Source organism: Paramisgurnus dabryanus, chromosome 21 (genome assembly GCF_030506205.2).
Source record: "Paramisgurnus dabryanus chromosome 21, PD_genome_1.1, whole genome shotgun sequence".
NCBI classification, from domain to species: domain Eukaryota; kingdom Metazoa; phylum Chordata; class Actinopteri; order Cypriniformes; family Cobitidae; genus Paramisgurnus; species Paramisgurnus dabryanus.
Window position 1 is genome coordinate 24,835,432 of NC_133357.1, and position 17,711 is coordinate 24,853,142.

The 17,711-nt window shown below is 37.3% G+C and overlaps 1 protein-coding gene across 7 annotated transcripts in view; it reads right to left on the reverse strand.

Moving 5' to 3' along the window:
• Positions 1 to 17,711, reverse strand: part of nav1a (neuron navigator 1a) — a 177,230-nt gene that overhangs the window by 14,328 nt on the left and 145,191 nt on the right. For 5 of the 7 annotated variants that reach the window (XM_065286374.1, XM_065286376.2, XM_065286373.2 and 2 more), the window contains 7 exons: positions 11,165 to 11,936; positions 10,617 to 11,048; positions 5,648 to 5,689; positions 5,414 to 5,553; positions 4,765 to 4,944; positions 4,472 to 4,524; positions 2,836 to 2,859 (listed from right to left, as the gene is read on the reverse strand). In XM_065286374.1, the coding sequence (XP_065142446.1) occupies positions 2,836 to 2,859; positions 4,472 to 4,524; positions 4,765 to 4,944; positions 5,414 to 5,553; positions 5,648 to 5,689; positions 10,617 to 11,048; positions 11,165 to 11,936 (1,643 nt within the window). The remainder of the gene's footprint in view (positions 1 to 2,835; positions 2,860 to 4,471; positions 4,525 to 4,764; positions 4,945 to 5,413; positions 5,554 to 5,647; positions 5,690 to 10,616; positions 11,049 to 11,164; positions 11,937 to 17,711) is intronic. The other 2 variants (XM_065286377.2, XM_065286375.2) reach the window with 1 other exon arrangement.

Here is a 17,711-nt window from a genome sequence, read left to right on the forward strand (position 1 = left end):
ATCTCCGAGAGCCCAGAAACAAATCAGTTACAAACAGATGACAAACCAAGACGTATTGTGATCGATTTGCCATTGATTGACACCAGACATTGGATGACTTCAGCTGGGATTTCTGGTAACATATGAGGAGTTCAGATGCAAAACCCAGTAATTGAGTTGTCAGTAATTGAAATTTTCACAAATGCCATTTTTTGTCTTTTCATTGTAAATTTGACATGCAAGCCTGCAAGCTTGTGTGACATTTATATATATATATATATAAAAAAACACTTCTTTGGACAAGACAATAAACAATTTCAATATCAGATGCAACTAGAAACACTGCAAATGATGAAAGTCAGAATGTAAAAATAAAAAAACTGAACCACACATTAGGTGGCGCTGTGGTCCATGTGACTGCTACATACAGGTTGTATTGAAGTACTCACAAGGGACACACGTTTGAATGTGATCATTCATCTAATAACAAGAGCAGAAGGTCAACGTGGCATTTAGTGGATTCTCATAACAAAGCGGTATTTCTGAAGGTATTTGATTAACATATATGTGCTGAGAACATTCGGTCAATATCATTATCTCTCATTTTTGATTGAGGTGATGTTTAGCGGCGTTTGCATCTGAGCTCCTCGTTTATAAAAAAACAACAACAGGTAACATAAACATAAATGACAAAGACCGTGACAGGAAAATCAGAGAGAGACTAAGGCTACGTTCATACTGCAGGGCTTAATGCTCAATTCCGATTTTTTGAAAAAATTAGATTTTTTTGCAAGGCCGTTCACATTTCCAATTTAATGCGACCTTTGATCTCCTGTGTGAACGTGAAATGACCCAGAAGTGACCCGCATGCGCATAAGAGTACTCAACGGTCAAGGACGTCACTTGTAAGCTAATGTTAAACATGGATGTCAACAACGGTGTAGTCAACAGTGGAGCTCTTTTTGCAATATTAAAGTTATTTTCCCAGCGGAGCCAGCACAATTACAATCTTCTAGGGGTGTCCTCGACTAAGGATTTACATATTCAATCAGAATTGTCGAATCTTTCCATAGTCGACCGATAGTAAAATCATATGGTTGTGTGGGTGGGTTGGGAGGGGGCCAGACCAGGTACAAATTGGCAACTTAATTTCTTTCACAAGCAGCACAGAAACAACTTTCTGATAAGGTGACCAAAACTGTATTTCAAGTGATGAACGAATTCAAAACTGACGATGCATTTATATATATATATGTTTTTTTTTATGTAAAATGTAAGGTAACATTTGTTTGATTATACCTCATAACATTTTAAAGCCACGATCTACAGAACATCACACAAAAAACATTTTGATAACTAAACCTAAAAAAATAACAAAGGGGATCCTGCCTTGGAAACTCCGGCTACAATTCAGTGTTTTTATTTAATTTGGAGATTTAGCGCGTCAAAGCAATCCTGACAAAAAAAACGACAAATGAGAAATGACAAATAATTTGTGATTGTTACTGTAAATTATAAAAACTAAGCTTTATATACAATTCATTAAACGTTAATTTATAACCAGAAAAACACTGAAATTCATGATTTTATAGAACACTTCGCGTTATTATTTAGCATAGAAATACCTGCTTGCTTGCTTTGACTTTGATCATCTCTGTATTCACTTTAGATACAGAAAGACCTGATGATATTATTTATTTCAGGAATCTCTTTGCTATCATTTGAAAGTGAACACCAACCTTAATATTAAATCACAAGAAAGACATAAATATAGGTTTGGTGCAGATATTTTCCGTTTCAGCACCGAAATTTAAAGAAACGGCTTACCTGTTTTGTAGTTTACTTTTGACAAGATAACCACTCTGTTTTAAATACATTTTAAAAACTTATATACCCGTCGAAAAACATCCGTTTTTTAATGTTTAGTTTGATGAACTCCTAAATATGAGGCGCAGAGCACCGTTCGGCTAAATTGCATGCGCAAGCATGGCCAGCACGCAATAGCGCAACATCGATACAACGAAAAGCAATCCAAAATTTACATATACTTAAACTAGATCAGAATTTACGTTTATTATAAATAAAAAAATTTATAAAATAAGGTCAGAAGTAACAAAGTGCAGAACAAATGTGCAAAATGCCTCAAGTGCACGGAAACAAAAGACAAGCCAAATAGATAAATCAGATAACCCAGAGTGATTTATAAATAAAATAAAGAAATTATTAAAAGAACGAAAGTATAACCAGAATTGCCAGCTTTGTCTTTTAATGTAGAAACAAAGAGGCAATGGTTTATAAACATAGAAACCTCTTATGGACGTGTAGACCTGTCACAGGGGTTGTTGGATTTATAAACGCATTTTAAAAATATTTATTGAAAGCTGCTACTTCACATATTATTCGCAGCATTATAATAATATGCTATATATTAATATATTGGGGGAAAGCTGTTATATGTGAAATCATATAACGTGTGCACCCATACGGCCAAAATTTAATGATGTGGAGTAGAGTTAGCAACGTCCCCCATGGTTGTTGTTTATCTTATCGTTCTTGCCTACTTCAATGCAGAATTATGACGTTTGTAGCGTATCAATGACGTACGGGTCGGATCCATGTGGCCTGGCCGTTCAGACGAAGGTCGCATTTCAAAAGATCGGATACGTATCGGATTCAGGACCACATACCCAAGTGGCCTGGGTCACATTTGAAAAGATCGGATCTGTGTCGTTCAGACTGTCATGAAAAGATCAGATACAGGTCGCATATGGGCAAAAAAATCAGAATTGGGTCGTTTCAGACTGCAGTATGAACGTAGCCAAAGAGATAGAAGAAGAGAGAGAGAAACACACTTACCTCGCTCTGCATTCTCTCCTCGGCCTGAGAGAGCGCATGAAAGAAGAGAAAGAGAGATAGACAGTAAGATGATAAGCAAATGGAGATCCATAGTGATGAGATACAATGAAACAGATCTGAGATAGGCATAGAGCTGCACAATTTTAATTATTTTGACCATTTTTGTGAATTTACCTTTAGGTCCAAATTTCAAAAAAATGAATCTTTTGGGATCAATGGGTTATGTAAAAACTAGCAAGTAGGTAATGTTTCATGCTACAAAAATAGAAAGAGCTTCTGTTTAAGGACGTTCAAACTTAAGTCTTCTTTAAAGGACCAAATTTAAACCACTTTCAGTGATCCAAAAGTACCCAACTCTGTATTCACATTACATGAGAACAGACTATGGTAACACTTTACAATGAAGTTGCATTTGTTAACAATTAGTTAATGCATTAGCTAGCATTTATTAATCTTAGTTCATGTTAAAGGGACCCAGCTCCCCTAGAGTTAAACATTTGATTTTTACCGTTTTGGAATCCATCCAGCTGATCTTCAGGTCTGGCGGTAACACTTTTAGCATAGCTTAGCACAATCCATTGAATCTGATTAGACCATTAGCATCGCTAAAAAAAATGGCCAAAGTGTTTTGATATTTTTTCTATTTAAAACTTGACTCTTCTTTAGTTACATCTAAGACAGACAGAAAATTAAAACTATACTCTTATTCTTGCGTAATAATCAAGGACTTTGCTGCCGCAACATGACTGCAGGAGACGCAGTGATATTACGCACTGCCCATGATGCTAATGGTCTAATCAGATTCAATGGATTATGCTAAGCTATGCTAAAAGTGGTACCGCCAGAACCGGAGATCTGCTGAATGAATTCCAAAACGGTAAAAATCAAATGTTTAACTCTAGGGGAGCTGGAAAATGAGCATATTCTCAAAAAAAGTGGAGTGTCCCTTTAATTTCAGCATTTACTAATACATTTATAAAATCTGTTCCATTAGTGAATGCACCATGAACTAACATGAATAACTGTAGGGCCATTAACTAACATTAACAAGTATTAATAATAAATATATAAATATAATAATTTATAAATATTGAATATATTGTTTGTTTTTGGTAGTTAATGCATTTAATTATAATTGTTTATTATATTATAATAAACAATTATATAATAAAATCACAGCCTTGCACACGTTTGCATCCTCATAAAGTCACAATTTAATTTGATAATTGTGCAACCCTAGATAGTTAATAAAGCAATAAAGCAATAATATATTATTTTACTATTTATAGCCAATGAATGTTAAACTTTTTATCTTCTATAAGCTGTGAGAAATGTTAGTTATAGAATAGTGTTTTGCTTTTAGTGTCAGGTGCCACGTACTACGACTGCATAAATCTGTTATTTATTAAGACATCTCTGTTTTTCTTCATCCATCCAACGGACCATAACAGCAGTTTAACTACAACTCCATTTTCAGTAAGGAAACCAGAGAAAGCTTCTTCTATTCCCCCCGCTGTGAGGGTCCTATAAATTATCAGGAGCCAGGCTTCACAAGAGATGATATGCTCTTATTATGACATCTGTGTTTAACTCTGGAAAAAGAAAATTCAGCTGTGATCGATTCTGGGATACTCACTGAAGAGTAGCTGGAAGATGCATTAGATACCAGTGAGAGCACTGAACCATGAACTGCAAGCAGAAAAAGAGACGTTTTGTAAATGTAATGCTCATCTGACCATAATGACAGATGCTTTGGTAATTACAGATTCTTTTTTGTGCTTATCCTGCGTTATCATTTATAGAAGTGCATTCAGTATCTAATACTATTATACATTCGTAACTTTATTTTAAAACACTTCATACCAACAAGTTTTACATCTACGGCACATGTGGACTGCCTGTACCATATGTCGTAACTCTATGTCTTACCATCGTCGCCTGTTTCTCTGTCTCGGAATGAGCCGGATCGGATCATGCTCTTGGGCCGCTCGACGAGTGATAAGGTGCTACCGAGTGGAGATGCTTGGTACAACTCAAAACTGGCCTCGTGGGTGGGGATACTGTTGGATCGGGTCATCCTGGGTGTGCCAGAGGTGGGACTGGGTGACACTGCAGATAACAAACAGCAGAGGGAGCCAGTGAATATACATGCTATGAAGCAAAACAAATCGTTTTATTTGTAGTTGTTGTCTGCCAAAAATAAAAGTCATTTAAGAGCCAGTGCACTTTATTATTGTGATTTACTGTTTTCTACATAAAGTAAAAAATAATAATATAATAATGACTAATATTGTGTGAGACCTCAAAAAGCTAGCTGGTATATTTTTCCACATTTAATCAAATGGTGAAGACGCTTAAATATGGACCACAAACCAGTCATGAGGGTAATTTTTGTTTTAAATTGAGATTTATACATGAAATACATCAGCTTTCCATTGATGGTTTGCTAGGATGGACAATAATTGGCTGGGATCAACTATTTCTGGAAAAAAATCTGGAATATGAGGGTACAGAAAAAAAATTGCTTTAAAGTTGTCCAAATGAAGTCATTTTAGACATAGACAATCTGGACACCTACTGATGCTTGATATTGGCATCTTTGCTGTCAGTACAGGTGAAGGGAACTGCGGCGGGCTGTCCATCTCTGTCAAACTCATGATGGTATGAGAGTGACGTCTCTCTTTACTGTCCTCCTCAGCCTGCAAGGAGCTGTGTTGGCTGATGGGAAATAATGACATTAGTTTTTGCCACAAAGCAAACCCTGCCACTCAGAGACCAGCGCCGCTATTAAAACATGTTGAATAAGTGTTACCTTAAGCCTTTCTTTGGAAGAGTATTTCGGTCCCTTTGTGAGCTGAAAGAAAGAACGGGAGTGAATAAGAGCGTTATTCAAATGACGGGACACTTCTGCATGGAAAGAAGGAGATTAAAATCTAAGAATAGATCAGAGTCATTTCTAAGGCAAAACTAGCAATAACATTGAGTCAGAAAGATTATTAGCATATATATATAATATAAAACGTTAATATAATACACAATTATCCTGCTCGTATTTTTTGGGAAGGATGTGAATCGAGTAGAATATTGTGTGTGTAAGTGGCTTGTGCAAGAATAAAAAACATTTAGTGCTTTGTCCATGCACCTGTTCTTTGCCATACTATATAGTGAAGTGTGTCATTTTTCACATGTTAAAATGATACAAAACCCAGCGCCTTAATTCAAAAAAATATTTAATAACTGGATTGGTTTTTAAAGAATAGATGAATTTTTCTGAGATAAAAAAATCCTAATCCTATCCAATGCCATTATACACCTATGGTAGATGGGAATGCCAAAAAAAGATGGCCTTGATTTTTGTAAAATACAGTTGTGGAAGACACCATTTGAAGATAAATGTAGGCGTTTATGGTTTCAATAAGGCCTTAACTCTCCCCCCAGCTTTTTTTTAGTTGTCAGCCAGCGCCAGCATTTTTCATGATTTTCACAAAAGTTTAATGCCTTCCAGAAAATGTTCTTCTTAAAATATATAAACAAAAAATATATCAAATGAAAGAACAGACCTTCTGCTTTAAAAAAAAAAACCTACCTTCATCAGTTCTCTTTTTATCACCTCTAAAATATGGGTAGGTTTCTTCAAAAACACAAAATTTTGAACAAAAAGCTGAGATAATAAATTTTTTGTGAAGGACTTTTGATAGAGATCAGATTCAGAGCGATCTTAAAGGCGGAGTCCATGATGTTTGAAAGCCAATGTTATTTTCCCTAGGGCAATACTTCCGGGTTTTATAAGCTGCGGAAGTTTGCCATTTGGTGGATAATAGTGGTATTTCAGAAAGCCGGAAATACTTATCATTGGCAGGGAAGCATTTTTTCTTTATTGATGAGTTAACTCGTCAATGGCAGGGAAAGAGTTAAATGGACTGGAGTTATAAAATCATCTGGAAATCTATTAATAATGAGAATAGAAAATGTCTGGTGTTCTGTCTGTTCCGTCTATGTGTTTCTTATAACAGTTTCATCACGTTACATTTATAATTTAATAAGAAAGATTAAAATATGGAATGGGTTATACCAAAAATATCATGTATTCTATAATTCAATTTATTATTTCCTTTTACCTTATATCTTATAGCCCATGTCTTCTTCCTTTTTTCCCCTACTGCTTGTTATAAAATTATTATGTTTTCATACTTAATAAATAAAAAATATAGTGCACACACATGTGATGTAGGCTATAAATATAAGGAAGAAATAATAGAAAACAGGAAAATTATGAAATATTTAATAAATGGTATTATATAGAATACATGATTGTAATGAGTGTTTCTTTTTATACTGTAAAAATAATTGATTTACTAATAAAAAACAAAACATACATGCACATATATCAGTAGCCATTTGAACCTTTAATGTATCTAAAAAAGAAACGTAACATGACAAAAACGCTATAAGAAACATTACACTAAAGTGAAACATAGGAGGAACAGACTTCAACAGAACACCTGATCCATAAAAATCACAGTTTAACGCTAACACTACACAACGCTACTTGAGAGCTGTCACTTTCTGATACCAGTTGGCTCCGCCCACAATATAATCTTTGTTGTGAAATTTGTTGTGTGTAGATTTTGGCGCCATCTAGATGAGAAAGTGTGAATTGCAACCAACGGCTCTGTCCACAGCTCACCTTTCCCTGTTGAAACGCATAGTGGAGCTACGGTAGCCACCACAGGACAAACATGTAATCATCTTAGACAACGTAGTGACAAAACTCGTCTATTTGCGTCTTTACATTGACTTTGTATGTAATCTACTCACGTTTGGTGTGTACGCCCCACAAAAGTTACACAATGCACCTTTAACATAACTCTGACTGTGTTTTGGTAAAAAACAAAGTCATTTACATCGAGGATGGGTTAAAGGCGAGTAAAATATAGACTTATTTAGATTTTAGGGTGAACTATTCCTTTAAGTCATTTTAGTTATGACAGATTCCATTTGGCTTGGATAAACCTTATTAAATTTGAAGTCTATCTGGCACTCCCAGTTTTGATAATGCAAAGATGCCAAATACACAGCAGGCAGCCTTAAGGGCTGAGTCTAAACAAGATTTTAAGAGGGAAAGATTTAAGACCGACTGGACGGTGCTCGTAAGTGTAAGAAAACAACAGTGAGGAATTACTCTACAGGAAACCCAGTGAGGATTTTATTCATGAATAAATCATCACTCTATTATGGCCACTGAATGTAGTGTTGCCAAATAAACAAAGCCTGGCCTTTCTTAATAGCTCCCAGTGAAGAGATAAATGAGCAGTGATGGAGAGATTTTATGCTAAACCGAAGCTGTGATATTGTCTTATTACAAATTATACAGATGCATTACCCTCATTGCCCCTTTATCTAAACTGTCTGTCTGTACTGCAGACCAATACAAATAATTTACATAATCTCTTCTAATACGCTTTACCAATATGTTGAGGTGCTGCTTTATAAAGACGACGACGACAGAAAAACAGAGATTATGGGTGGTGTCGAGCTGTATAACGCTTATGAAGAAAATAGCCACAGGAAGAGTGAGTTGATTTTAGATGTTTCCATTGGCACACCCAGTGATGAAGAGCTTTGAACAAAGCACAGAATGTGTTTGCTTGTGGTCATTTACATGCTGCTTTAGGGCAGAGACAGGAAATAACCATGGGTACACATTTATTTAGTTGTGAAGTCTCTTCATCTCATTTTTGTTAAACATTTTAGAAAAGTAAAGAGGAGGTCTTGATAAATAACTAGAACTTAGCAATATCCAAGCAATATTGACTGGACAAAATTCTGCAAAGTGCGCAGAATTAGTATTATCATCATCATATCCAGTAGTGAACCGTAACTCTTGAACATAGACCCTCTTCTCCCACAAGCCCCCCCACTTGTAAGACATTCGATTATCTTTGAAACTGAAATTACAATATTTCTGATGAATTCTAACAGCTTTCTGACCTTTCATATAGCAACACTACAACCATTTTCAAGATCCAGAAAGGTAGTAAAGACATTGCTTTGTCCAAAATCGCCTACTTCCACACCATATAGAAGGCGAAAATCAGTATGTAATGAGTAGTATGTCCAAATACATAATACTACTACTGACTAGATTTTGAAGTGTGCATTCAATGGACACTTTACTATCCCATGAGCCCCTGGAAGAGGAGCCACACAAAGAAGAAGAATCGTCGTCGTCAAAAAAGGCAGAAAGCAGCGACACCGCTATATTAACTCTTTCCCCGCCATTGACGAGTTATCTCGTCAATTAAGAGAAAACGCTTCCCTGCCAATGACGAATTTTTACGACAATCCATATTTTCTCTAATATATACAACAGGTGGTGCTCTTACCCAACTTATAAAACACGGAAGCATCGACTAAGGTCAAAAAAGTAAAAACTCGATGTTTTGATCATCGCTCTGAATCTAAAGTCTAACAAAAGTCCTTCACAAAAATGCAATTACCTCAGCTTTTTGCTCAAAATTTGGTATTTTTAAGAAACCTTCCCATATTAGAGAGGTGATAAAAAGAGAACAAATGAAGATAAGGATGTAACTTTTTTCTGAAAGCAGCAGCTCTGTTCTTTCATTTGATATATTGTATGTTTATATATTTAAAGATGAAAATATTCTGGAAGGCATTAAACTTTGCTGGCACTGGCTGTCAACTTTAAAAAAAAAACACTGGCGAGGAAAGAGTTAAGTATAAGCCCTCGAGCACCCTGTTCCTTCTGGTTAAATTTGCACTTGTTTAACATCATTCAAGTAAACTACTCTACTTGTAGAAAGCTTAAACAATGTAAACCTTTTGGGACCATTTTGTTAATTGGCTTTAAAAGCTATTTACTCATTCGTATTTCATTATTATTACACTTAAAATTTTTGCGCTGTTATGATGACGTGTCATGTGATGTATCAACATGGCGGAAGTAGTACGTCCAGATTTCATTCATACTATGTACAACGTACAGTTTTAAAGGGACACTTCACTTTTTTGAAAATAGGCTCATTTTGGCGTAATAATCAAGGACTTTGCCGCTGTTACATGGCTGCAGCAGGCGCAATTATATTATGCAGCACCCAAAAATAGTCCCATTGGTTACTTTCAATAGCAGGGGACTATTTTGGGACACTGTGTAATATCATTGCGCCCTGCTGCATTATGGATTATGCTAAGCTATGCTAAAAGTGCTAGCGCTAGATCAACTGAATGGATTCCAAAACAAAATTTACAAATCAAATCTTTAACTCTAGGGGAACTGGAAAATGAGTCTATTTCCAAAAAAGTGTCCATTTAAAGCTCGATACTTCATCTTATTTATTACGTACTCTCACAGTATGCAATTTCGAATGCAGGGATTGATAAAATAGTTCAAATGTGACCACAGTGGTTCAACCCTAATTTTCTGAAGCAACGGAAATAACGGAAAAGAAAACTTAATTGAACAATTTCATCTCTTCTGTAACAATCTCCGATGCGAACGCACATCGGGGAGTAACACGAAAGAGATTAAATCTTTGAATAAAACCGTTTGTTTGTTTTTTGTTGTCTATGAGAGCTCTTGGATTTCATCAAAATTATATTTTGTTTTGTTTTCTGAAGATGAACAAAGGTCTTATGGGTGTGAAACAACATTTTCATTGTTTTTTCATTATTATTGGGTGAACTTTTTCTTGTTATCTGGTTAACTGACCATGGTAATATAATACATAGACAGGTAAAGAATATTTACAGCAGACTCTTACCTGTCTGTTGTGAGAGTGAGCGAGACTCTGTTTCCTGCTGACCAGCCATTACCCGTCCCTCTGTCCTCATGTCTGGGCCTGGATTCAGTCACAGTGCCCCCTGCTGGAGACACACTCATCTGTAGAGACAAAGACTCCATACTCCGATGAAGTCCAGAGAGACGTGGGTAGATGGACGGGGAGCCACCAGCACTACCCCCTCGGCCCACGGTGGCACTGGAAAAGCATTCAGAGGAGTTGACGTTGAGGATAGGAGCTGGGCTGGGGGTCAGACAGGAGACACTGCTCATCCCTGACAGATCCTGTAACTTGGAAAATGGTGGGACTTTAGGAGGAAGCTTGTTCTCCACATCAACTATCCCGCAGTCCAGGCTATTGGAGTTAACCTTGTCCATGTGAGCAGGTTTGGGGAGAGATCTGGCACTGGATGGCCTGTGAATTGCAAGATATACAGTGAACAGTAAGTTTTGATAAATTGTGTAAAATGTGGCTCTAAGAAATGCTTAGTGTAGGATAACGCCTCCCTTAGCTTTATCAGTTTATCTCACCTTTGAGAATTTGGAGAGGGCAGCTCAGAGCATTTCCCTAGGTTGGACGGTTGCCGTAGCCCCAGAAGTTTGGAAGGGGGTTCCAGTGCATTCTGTGTTGGTGTTAGCGTACCGCTCTTCAACGATCCTCCTCCGCCACATTCTGAATCAGACGCCACTGCCTTCGCTTTGGCTTTTTCCTTTTCCCTATCCGTCTGATTAACCGGACCGCACCCTCCTGTACTAGCACGGTGAGCGCTCTTAATGCTGCCCGGTTCTTTTAACCTGGACTGGGTGGGAACTGTTTTCAGGCCCTGCAGGCCTGCGTCCATGTTACTGCTAACTGGACGAGCGCCCGGGCGCCCACCTGTTAGACTCAACGTGCTGGACTTGGCGGGTCTTGGGAGACTACGATACTGAATGTTATTACGTGCATTTGGAGCCATGAAGCCTTGATCGCAGTTCGAAACATCAAGACTGATTTTACGTCCTGCACCTACTCCACAAGCAGAGGGTTTTACAGGAATACCAGAGGTTTTGGGGGTTTTGTTTACGGTTGTGGAATCTCCACCGGTATTTCCACCAGTTGTCAGCACAGCAGCAGTGTTGTTAGCTGGAGCCGGTTTCTTGTAACCGAATGACTTTACCGTGCCAGCAGACGGACGGACAAGGCCTGATGGCGGTTTTCGGTTCTCACCGCGGTCTTTCCCGGCATCTGAACTTGATCGGTGTAAACTTGATGTTTTAACTGACGTTTTAGCTTTGTCTTGGACACGCTGATCATTCTTTGGAGCTGTGGGAAACAAAAAATACAATCAGCCACGTGTAACCATAATCCTGACAATAATTATAAACATTGTATCAAACTTAAATACCGCCTGTAAAATCATTTGGGTCTTGAATGTTGTTTGTTACAATACAATACTCTCACAAAAATAAAGTTTCCACTTTAGTTTCCATATCAGGGTTTTCTAGGATGTTATTCGACAATACACTAACACTTAAAAAACACTTAAAAAAACTTAAAGGAAAACACCACTGTTTTTCAATATTTTATTATGTTCTTACGTCAACTTGGACAAATGAATACATAACTATCTTTTTTCAATGCGTGCACTTAATCTTTGTACAGTGTGTCGTGAACGTGTTAGCATTTAGCCTAGCCCCATTCATTCCTTAGGATCCAAACAGGGATGAATTTAGAAGCCACCAAACATTTCCATGTTTTCTCTATTTAAAAACTGTTACATGAGTAGTTACACGAGCAAGTATAGTGGCACAAAATAAAACGTGGCGATTTTAAGCAGATCAAAAATGAGAACTATATTGTATGGCACTTAGTTTGCAGCACTTTGACCTCGGCCCGCAGTAACATCATCACTCCTGACTACTCCCCCTCTCGCTCAAACTTCTGTCAATATTAATGGCGTTCTGTGGGCAATCAAAGCGTATATATCCAAATATATTTAAAATGTTATGAATCATTATACCTAGATTCCAGTGCATTATCGCCGCCTACGGCATTGGAGTGGCTTCTATAATATTTGACGAGATTGGCGTTAGGTGACGAAAGTGAGTTAGGTCGCGATAATGAACCTAAATGTTGGTGCTACCCGCCATTAAATGAAAAAGAAGCAGCTCTGTGAAGGCACGTTGGCCAACACCAGAAGCTTATAGTTATTATTTGTAAGATTTAAATATGGATTTTTTTGTGAAAGAAATTGCATTGATTACCCTCAGAGGGCCTTCATTAACCCCTTTGTGAGAGATGGATGCACTTTTTGGGCTTCAAAGTCTGAAGTTGTTGCCTTGTCCCTGTTAACTACCATTATACAGATTGGAAGAGTGAGTACATTTTCTAATTGTATTCGTCAAAAAAAAAAAAGATAATCATGTACGTCTTAAGGGTGAGGAAATCATGGGGTAATTTAAATTTTTCACCGGAGTATCCCTTTAACACCAATATGTACATTCAAGACACACTTGAGAATGCACACTTAAGAATGCAGTAAATGGACAGCATCCATCTTGCCATCTAAAAATGTATTGCCTAAGCTGTTAAACTCGATTCAATTGACTGTAACAAGTGCTGGGCCACTTGTTATTTACGAGGTAAACTTCGATAGAGGAAAGCGCTTGTGAAGCTATTTAAAAGGGAAGGAGAATACGGCACAACTGTTACAACATGACACGGGTGAACTGAAGCCCACCCTGATAGCCCATCTGGATCCCCTCAGAGGTTTTTATAAACACGCTGGAAAAACTGGGCCAAAACATGTAATTGTGAGTGGACCACTGGGCGAACATGAAAGGGCATTAAAACAATTGTTCGCAATTCATTGACTACATTGGCCGGCAATATACTGTGAGAGTTACTTAACAGCATAAACTGTACAATTAGCAAACCGCGAACAAACTGAAGATCGTAACAGTGAAATACTTTCATCAAGGGTTGATGTAATTCACACCGATACCACCCAGGACAACAGCCAACACAAGTAAACACAGCTGACATCGACTGGAGATAAAAATTAGATGCGAAAAGAAATATGTTGAGCGGCTCATTAACGGACAATGATTGGATTAACTGCTAACGTTTTGAACAAACAAGCAAAACTGTAAGAAACAGCAGAGAAAGAGAAAGTGAGAGTTGATGGAAATAATCAAAAAAAAATGGGTTTCAGACAGATAAACAGCTGCAAAGAGGGGAGTGTAGATAGATGTAATTTGTCCCTGTGATACTACATTACTACAACTGTCAGGATTGTGCGGCAATATATATACTTTTTATTATTATACATTACAAGAATGCAGCTTGGAATAGCAATATGTCAGTGGTATTGAGACAAAATGAAGATCCATTTTTCACAAGACCAGGGTTTGATAGCTATTACTGCTATTTTCTATGGCGAGCAACAATGTTACCATTGCTCATACTTAATGGTAGGGATAGTGGACATTTTTGCTTATGCTATGTTCAGTGTATGTTATGCTTATATACATGTTATGATGTAAATAACTCTCGTATGTTTATTAAAAGTAATATGTTTTTGTATCCTGTCGTCATCTCCTTCGTCCTCCTACACCACATGTAACACACTCTTTAGTCGAGGTTGTTTTTACCTGGGTTGTAAATAACTTCATAATATAACTGAAACAAGCGAACGGCGGTGTGCATCCGTCAAGATCATAGGTGGGGTTTCGCGTTTGTGCCTGGGGGGCACCTACCGGCAAACAAGGGTACTGCAATACGTTGAGATTAAAGAGAATGTGTGGCTTCATCTTTTAAAAAATATAGTTAAATGGATTAATCGATTTTAGCCTTAAATTACTCAGTCTGCCCATTAAAATATCAAGATTAGACAAATAAAATATGAATTATCATATTTCGATTTCATTAATAGCTCAGACAAAATCATAATTGGATTTGGACTGGGGCAGTGCCCCCCCTGCCCCCCCCCCAAACTCCTATGGTTAAGGTTTTTTAACAGGTTGGGACAAAACAAAGATCCATTTCCACAAAAACATTGCTCACACTTAATGTTATAAATTTTGGACATTTTTAAAAATATAACAATCGTCAACAGTGTTTGAGACACTTACATTAAATGTGCGTCCCGAACTATAAATCTGACGATCATAGACACTCTTTAGGCGAGTTTTTTTACTAGGGTTGTAAATAACTTTACAACATTACCGAAACACACTAGAAACCAGAAGAAACCACCAGAAGAAACCACCAGAACAGTGTAGCAAGTGCAAGCAACGCTTCAGCACCCAAAACAAATTAGAAACCACATAGCAATGACCTGGCAACCAATCACAGCATCCTAGCATGATGGTGGTGACTTTCAGGCAAGCATCTACTTTTATTTATTACACGGCTCTCTGGAATGCTTGATTCTGATTGGTCAGTTGAGACATTTGCAGGTTCGTTCTTTTCGAATAATAACCGCTCCAAAATAATAACGCATAGCCGGTACTCCTTTTACGAGTAAGATCGCTCCGCGCCAATAAAGATCAATAAAGATTACTGTCTGTTTGGCGCCATCTTGTGACAAACACTGGACAACCACGACAAGACACAGAGAGCTTACTGAGACTGAACTTGACAAAATAGAGCATGACAGCTACGAAGCCAACACACAAAAAAATACAGAATGGGCATTAAAACTTCTCAAAGACTGGCTAAAAGAGAAAAAAATGGAGACAGACAAGTATGAAGCAGAGGATCTTAATAAGGTATTACGATCATTTTATGCATCTGTGCAAAGTTTCGCGGAAGGATAAAAATGTTAATTTAAAACAAATATGCCAATAAAATGTTTCAAATTCATATTCATGTCCAGTTTTTTTTCTTATGTGACAAGTAGCCGTGTAATAAGCGGGATAATGTAGAGTCAGCCGGTAGTTATCGGGAAATAAGCCCCTTCAGTGTGATACAAGACCCTCCGCTTCGCGTCGGGTCCTGATCACACTGTCGGGGCTTATTTCCCGATAACTACCGGCTGCCTCTACATTATCCCTTACTTAAAAAATGTTTAAATGTGATTGTGCTTAAAAATGTAAACCCTTCTAAATCAGTGCAGAGATCAGCTTTTAAGGAATCGATCAGGTGGAAAGAATTATTGTCGCGCTATCCAAACAAGCTCTCGTAAATAAGACTGATCGCTTCATTTCTCTCCCAGTTTATGAGAGACTGTATATCACACACATCTCACATGACAGGCATCGCCTTTCTCCATTATATATTAAAAACTATATTTTTATAGATGGGTGTTCAAGATCCAATTGCAGAGGACAATAAATTATTAAAGACAATGCTGAATAAAAGCTGGAGTTCATTTGCTTTGTAACAATATGCACATTTAATGGTGTGACAGGGTACTCTTGGATTTACATGTACTGTATTGTCTGTCCAATCGAAGTGCAGGTCCACAGGGAGAAGCAGATAACGCTGACCCGGACATTTCATGTGCCAGTTTATATCGTCTACAAGCTTGCTAAAACAATAATGACTACTTGTGTGCTCCAACGTCTCTGACAGAAACCGCACTGCTCAAGGGTTCAGCCAGTTTTGGCAGTACTGCTGGCACTGCGCTTACGGTTAGGAATCCAAAAACACTTTCTTACTGTAGTTCAGCTATGAGATCAGGGGATTGATCAAATTTGAAATACTGGTTCTGATATATACAATATTTATTACACAGCTCTCTAAAATGCTTGATTCTGATTGGCCAGTCGCAACATTCAAATGTATGTTATTCCGAAATAACAACCGCCTAAAAACGAATAACACACAAAAACCCAGATTCTGCCAATCATTATGACAGGTACTACACAAAAATTTAATAGAAATATGCCTTTTAATAACATATATGACATTATATTTACAAATGATTAAAGGCGGAGTGCATGATTTTTTAAAAACACTCGGGCCGAGTACCAAAACACACTTGTAGCCAATCAGCAGTAAGGGGCGTGTCTACTAATCGACATCATTGTCTGGGTTGTGTATGTGTGATGCGGGTCTATCAAAAGAAGGCCCAGATTCTATTGGGGTAGGGGCGTGTTTGTTTAGATGATTTCAAATGTCAACATTGGCTTTCAGAGATCATGCACCCCACTTTTATACCAAATAGTGTGTTCATGACATGATTTGAACGTATTGTCTTATCTTAAAACCTAAAATAAATGGGTTTTCCTCACGGAAGGTGTGCATTCATTAAAAATTTGCAAATTAAATATTTCAAATCAATATTCAATGTTCCTTACTTTACTCATGAGGTAAAAAGCCGTGTAAGGTTGTTATTGTGAGATAAGCCCCTTAAGTGTGATACAAGACCCTCCGCTGTGTCCTGATCACACTGTCTGGGCTTATTTTTGTGACAACAACCTGCTGCCTATACATTATCTCTTAAATATGAAGAGCTCAGATGCAAAAGTCGCTAAACGCCACCCACTCTTAAACAAATCAGATGAAGATATTGAACGAATGCTCTCGGTACATACTGTATAAATATTTCGTAATATTTGGCAAACAAGGGTACTGCAATACGATTAGCAAGAATGTGCAGCTTCATGGTTTTTAAATATTGTTAAATTTATGAAATCTATTTTAGCCTTAAGTTACTCAGTCTTAGAGATTAGACAAATAAAATATGAATGATCATATTTCTATTATATTAACGTTTTTTAAAAACGTTGCCAGCCAGCGCCAGCGTTTTTCATGATTTTCACCAAAAATTAAAAGCCTTCCAGAAAATGTTCTTCTTTAAATATATAAACATACAATATACCAAATGAAAGAACAGACCCTCTGCTTTCAAACAAAAAAAAAACGTTTCATCCTACCTTTAGTGGTTCTTTTGTAATCAGCTTTTGAATATGGGTAGGTTTCTGCAAAAACACCACATTTTGAGCAAAAAGCAGAGATAATTCCATTTTTGTGATGGACTTTCATAGAGATCCCATTCAGAGCGATCTTTAAAACAGATACAATACTTCCAGGTTTAAAAAGTTGAGGAAGGGTATTAGTGCGGTATTGGGGAAAGACGGAAAATCTCGT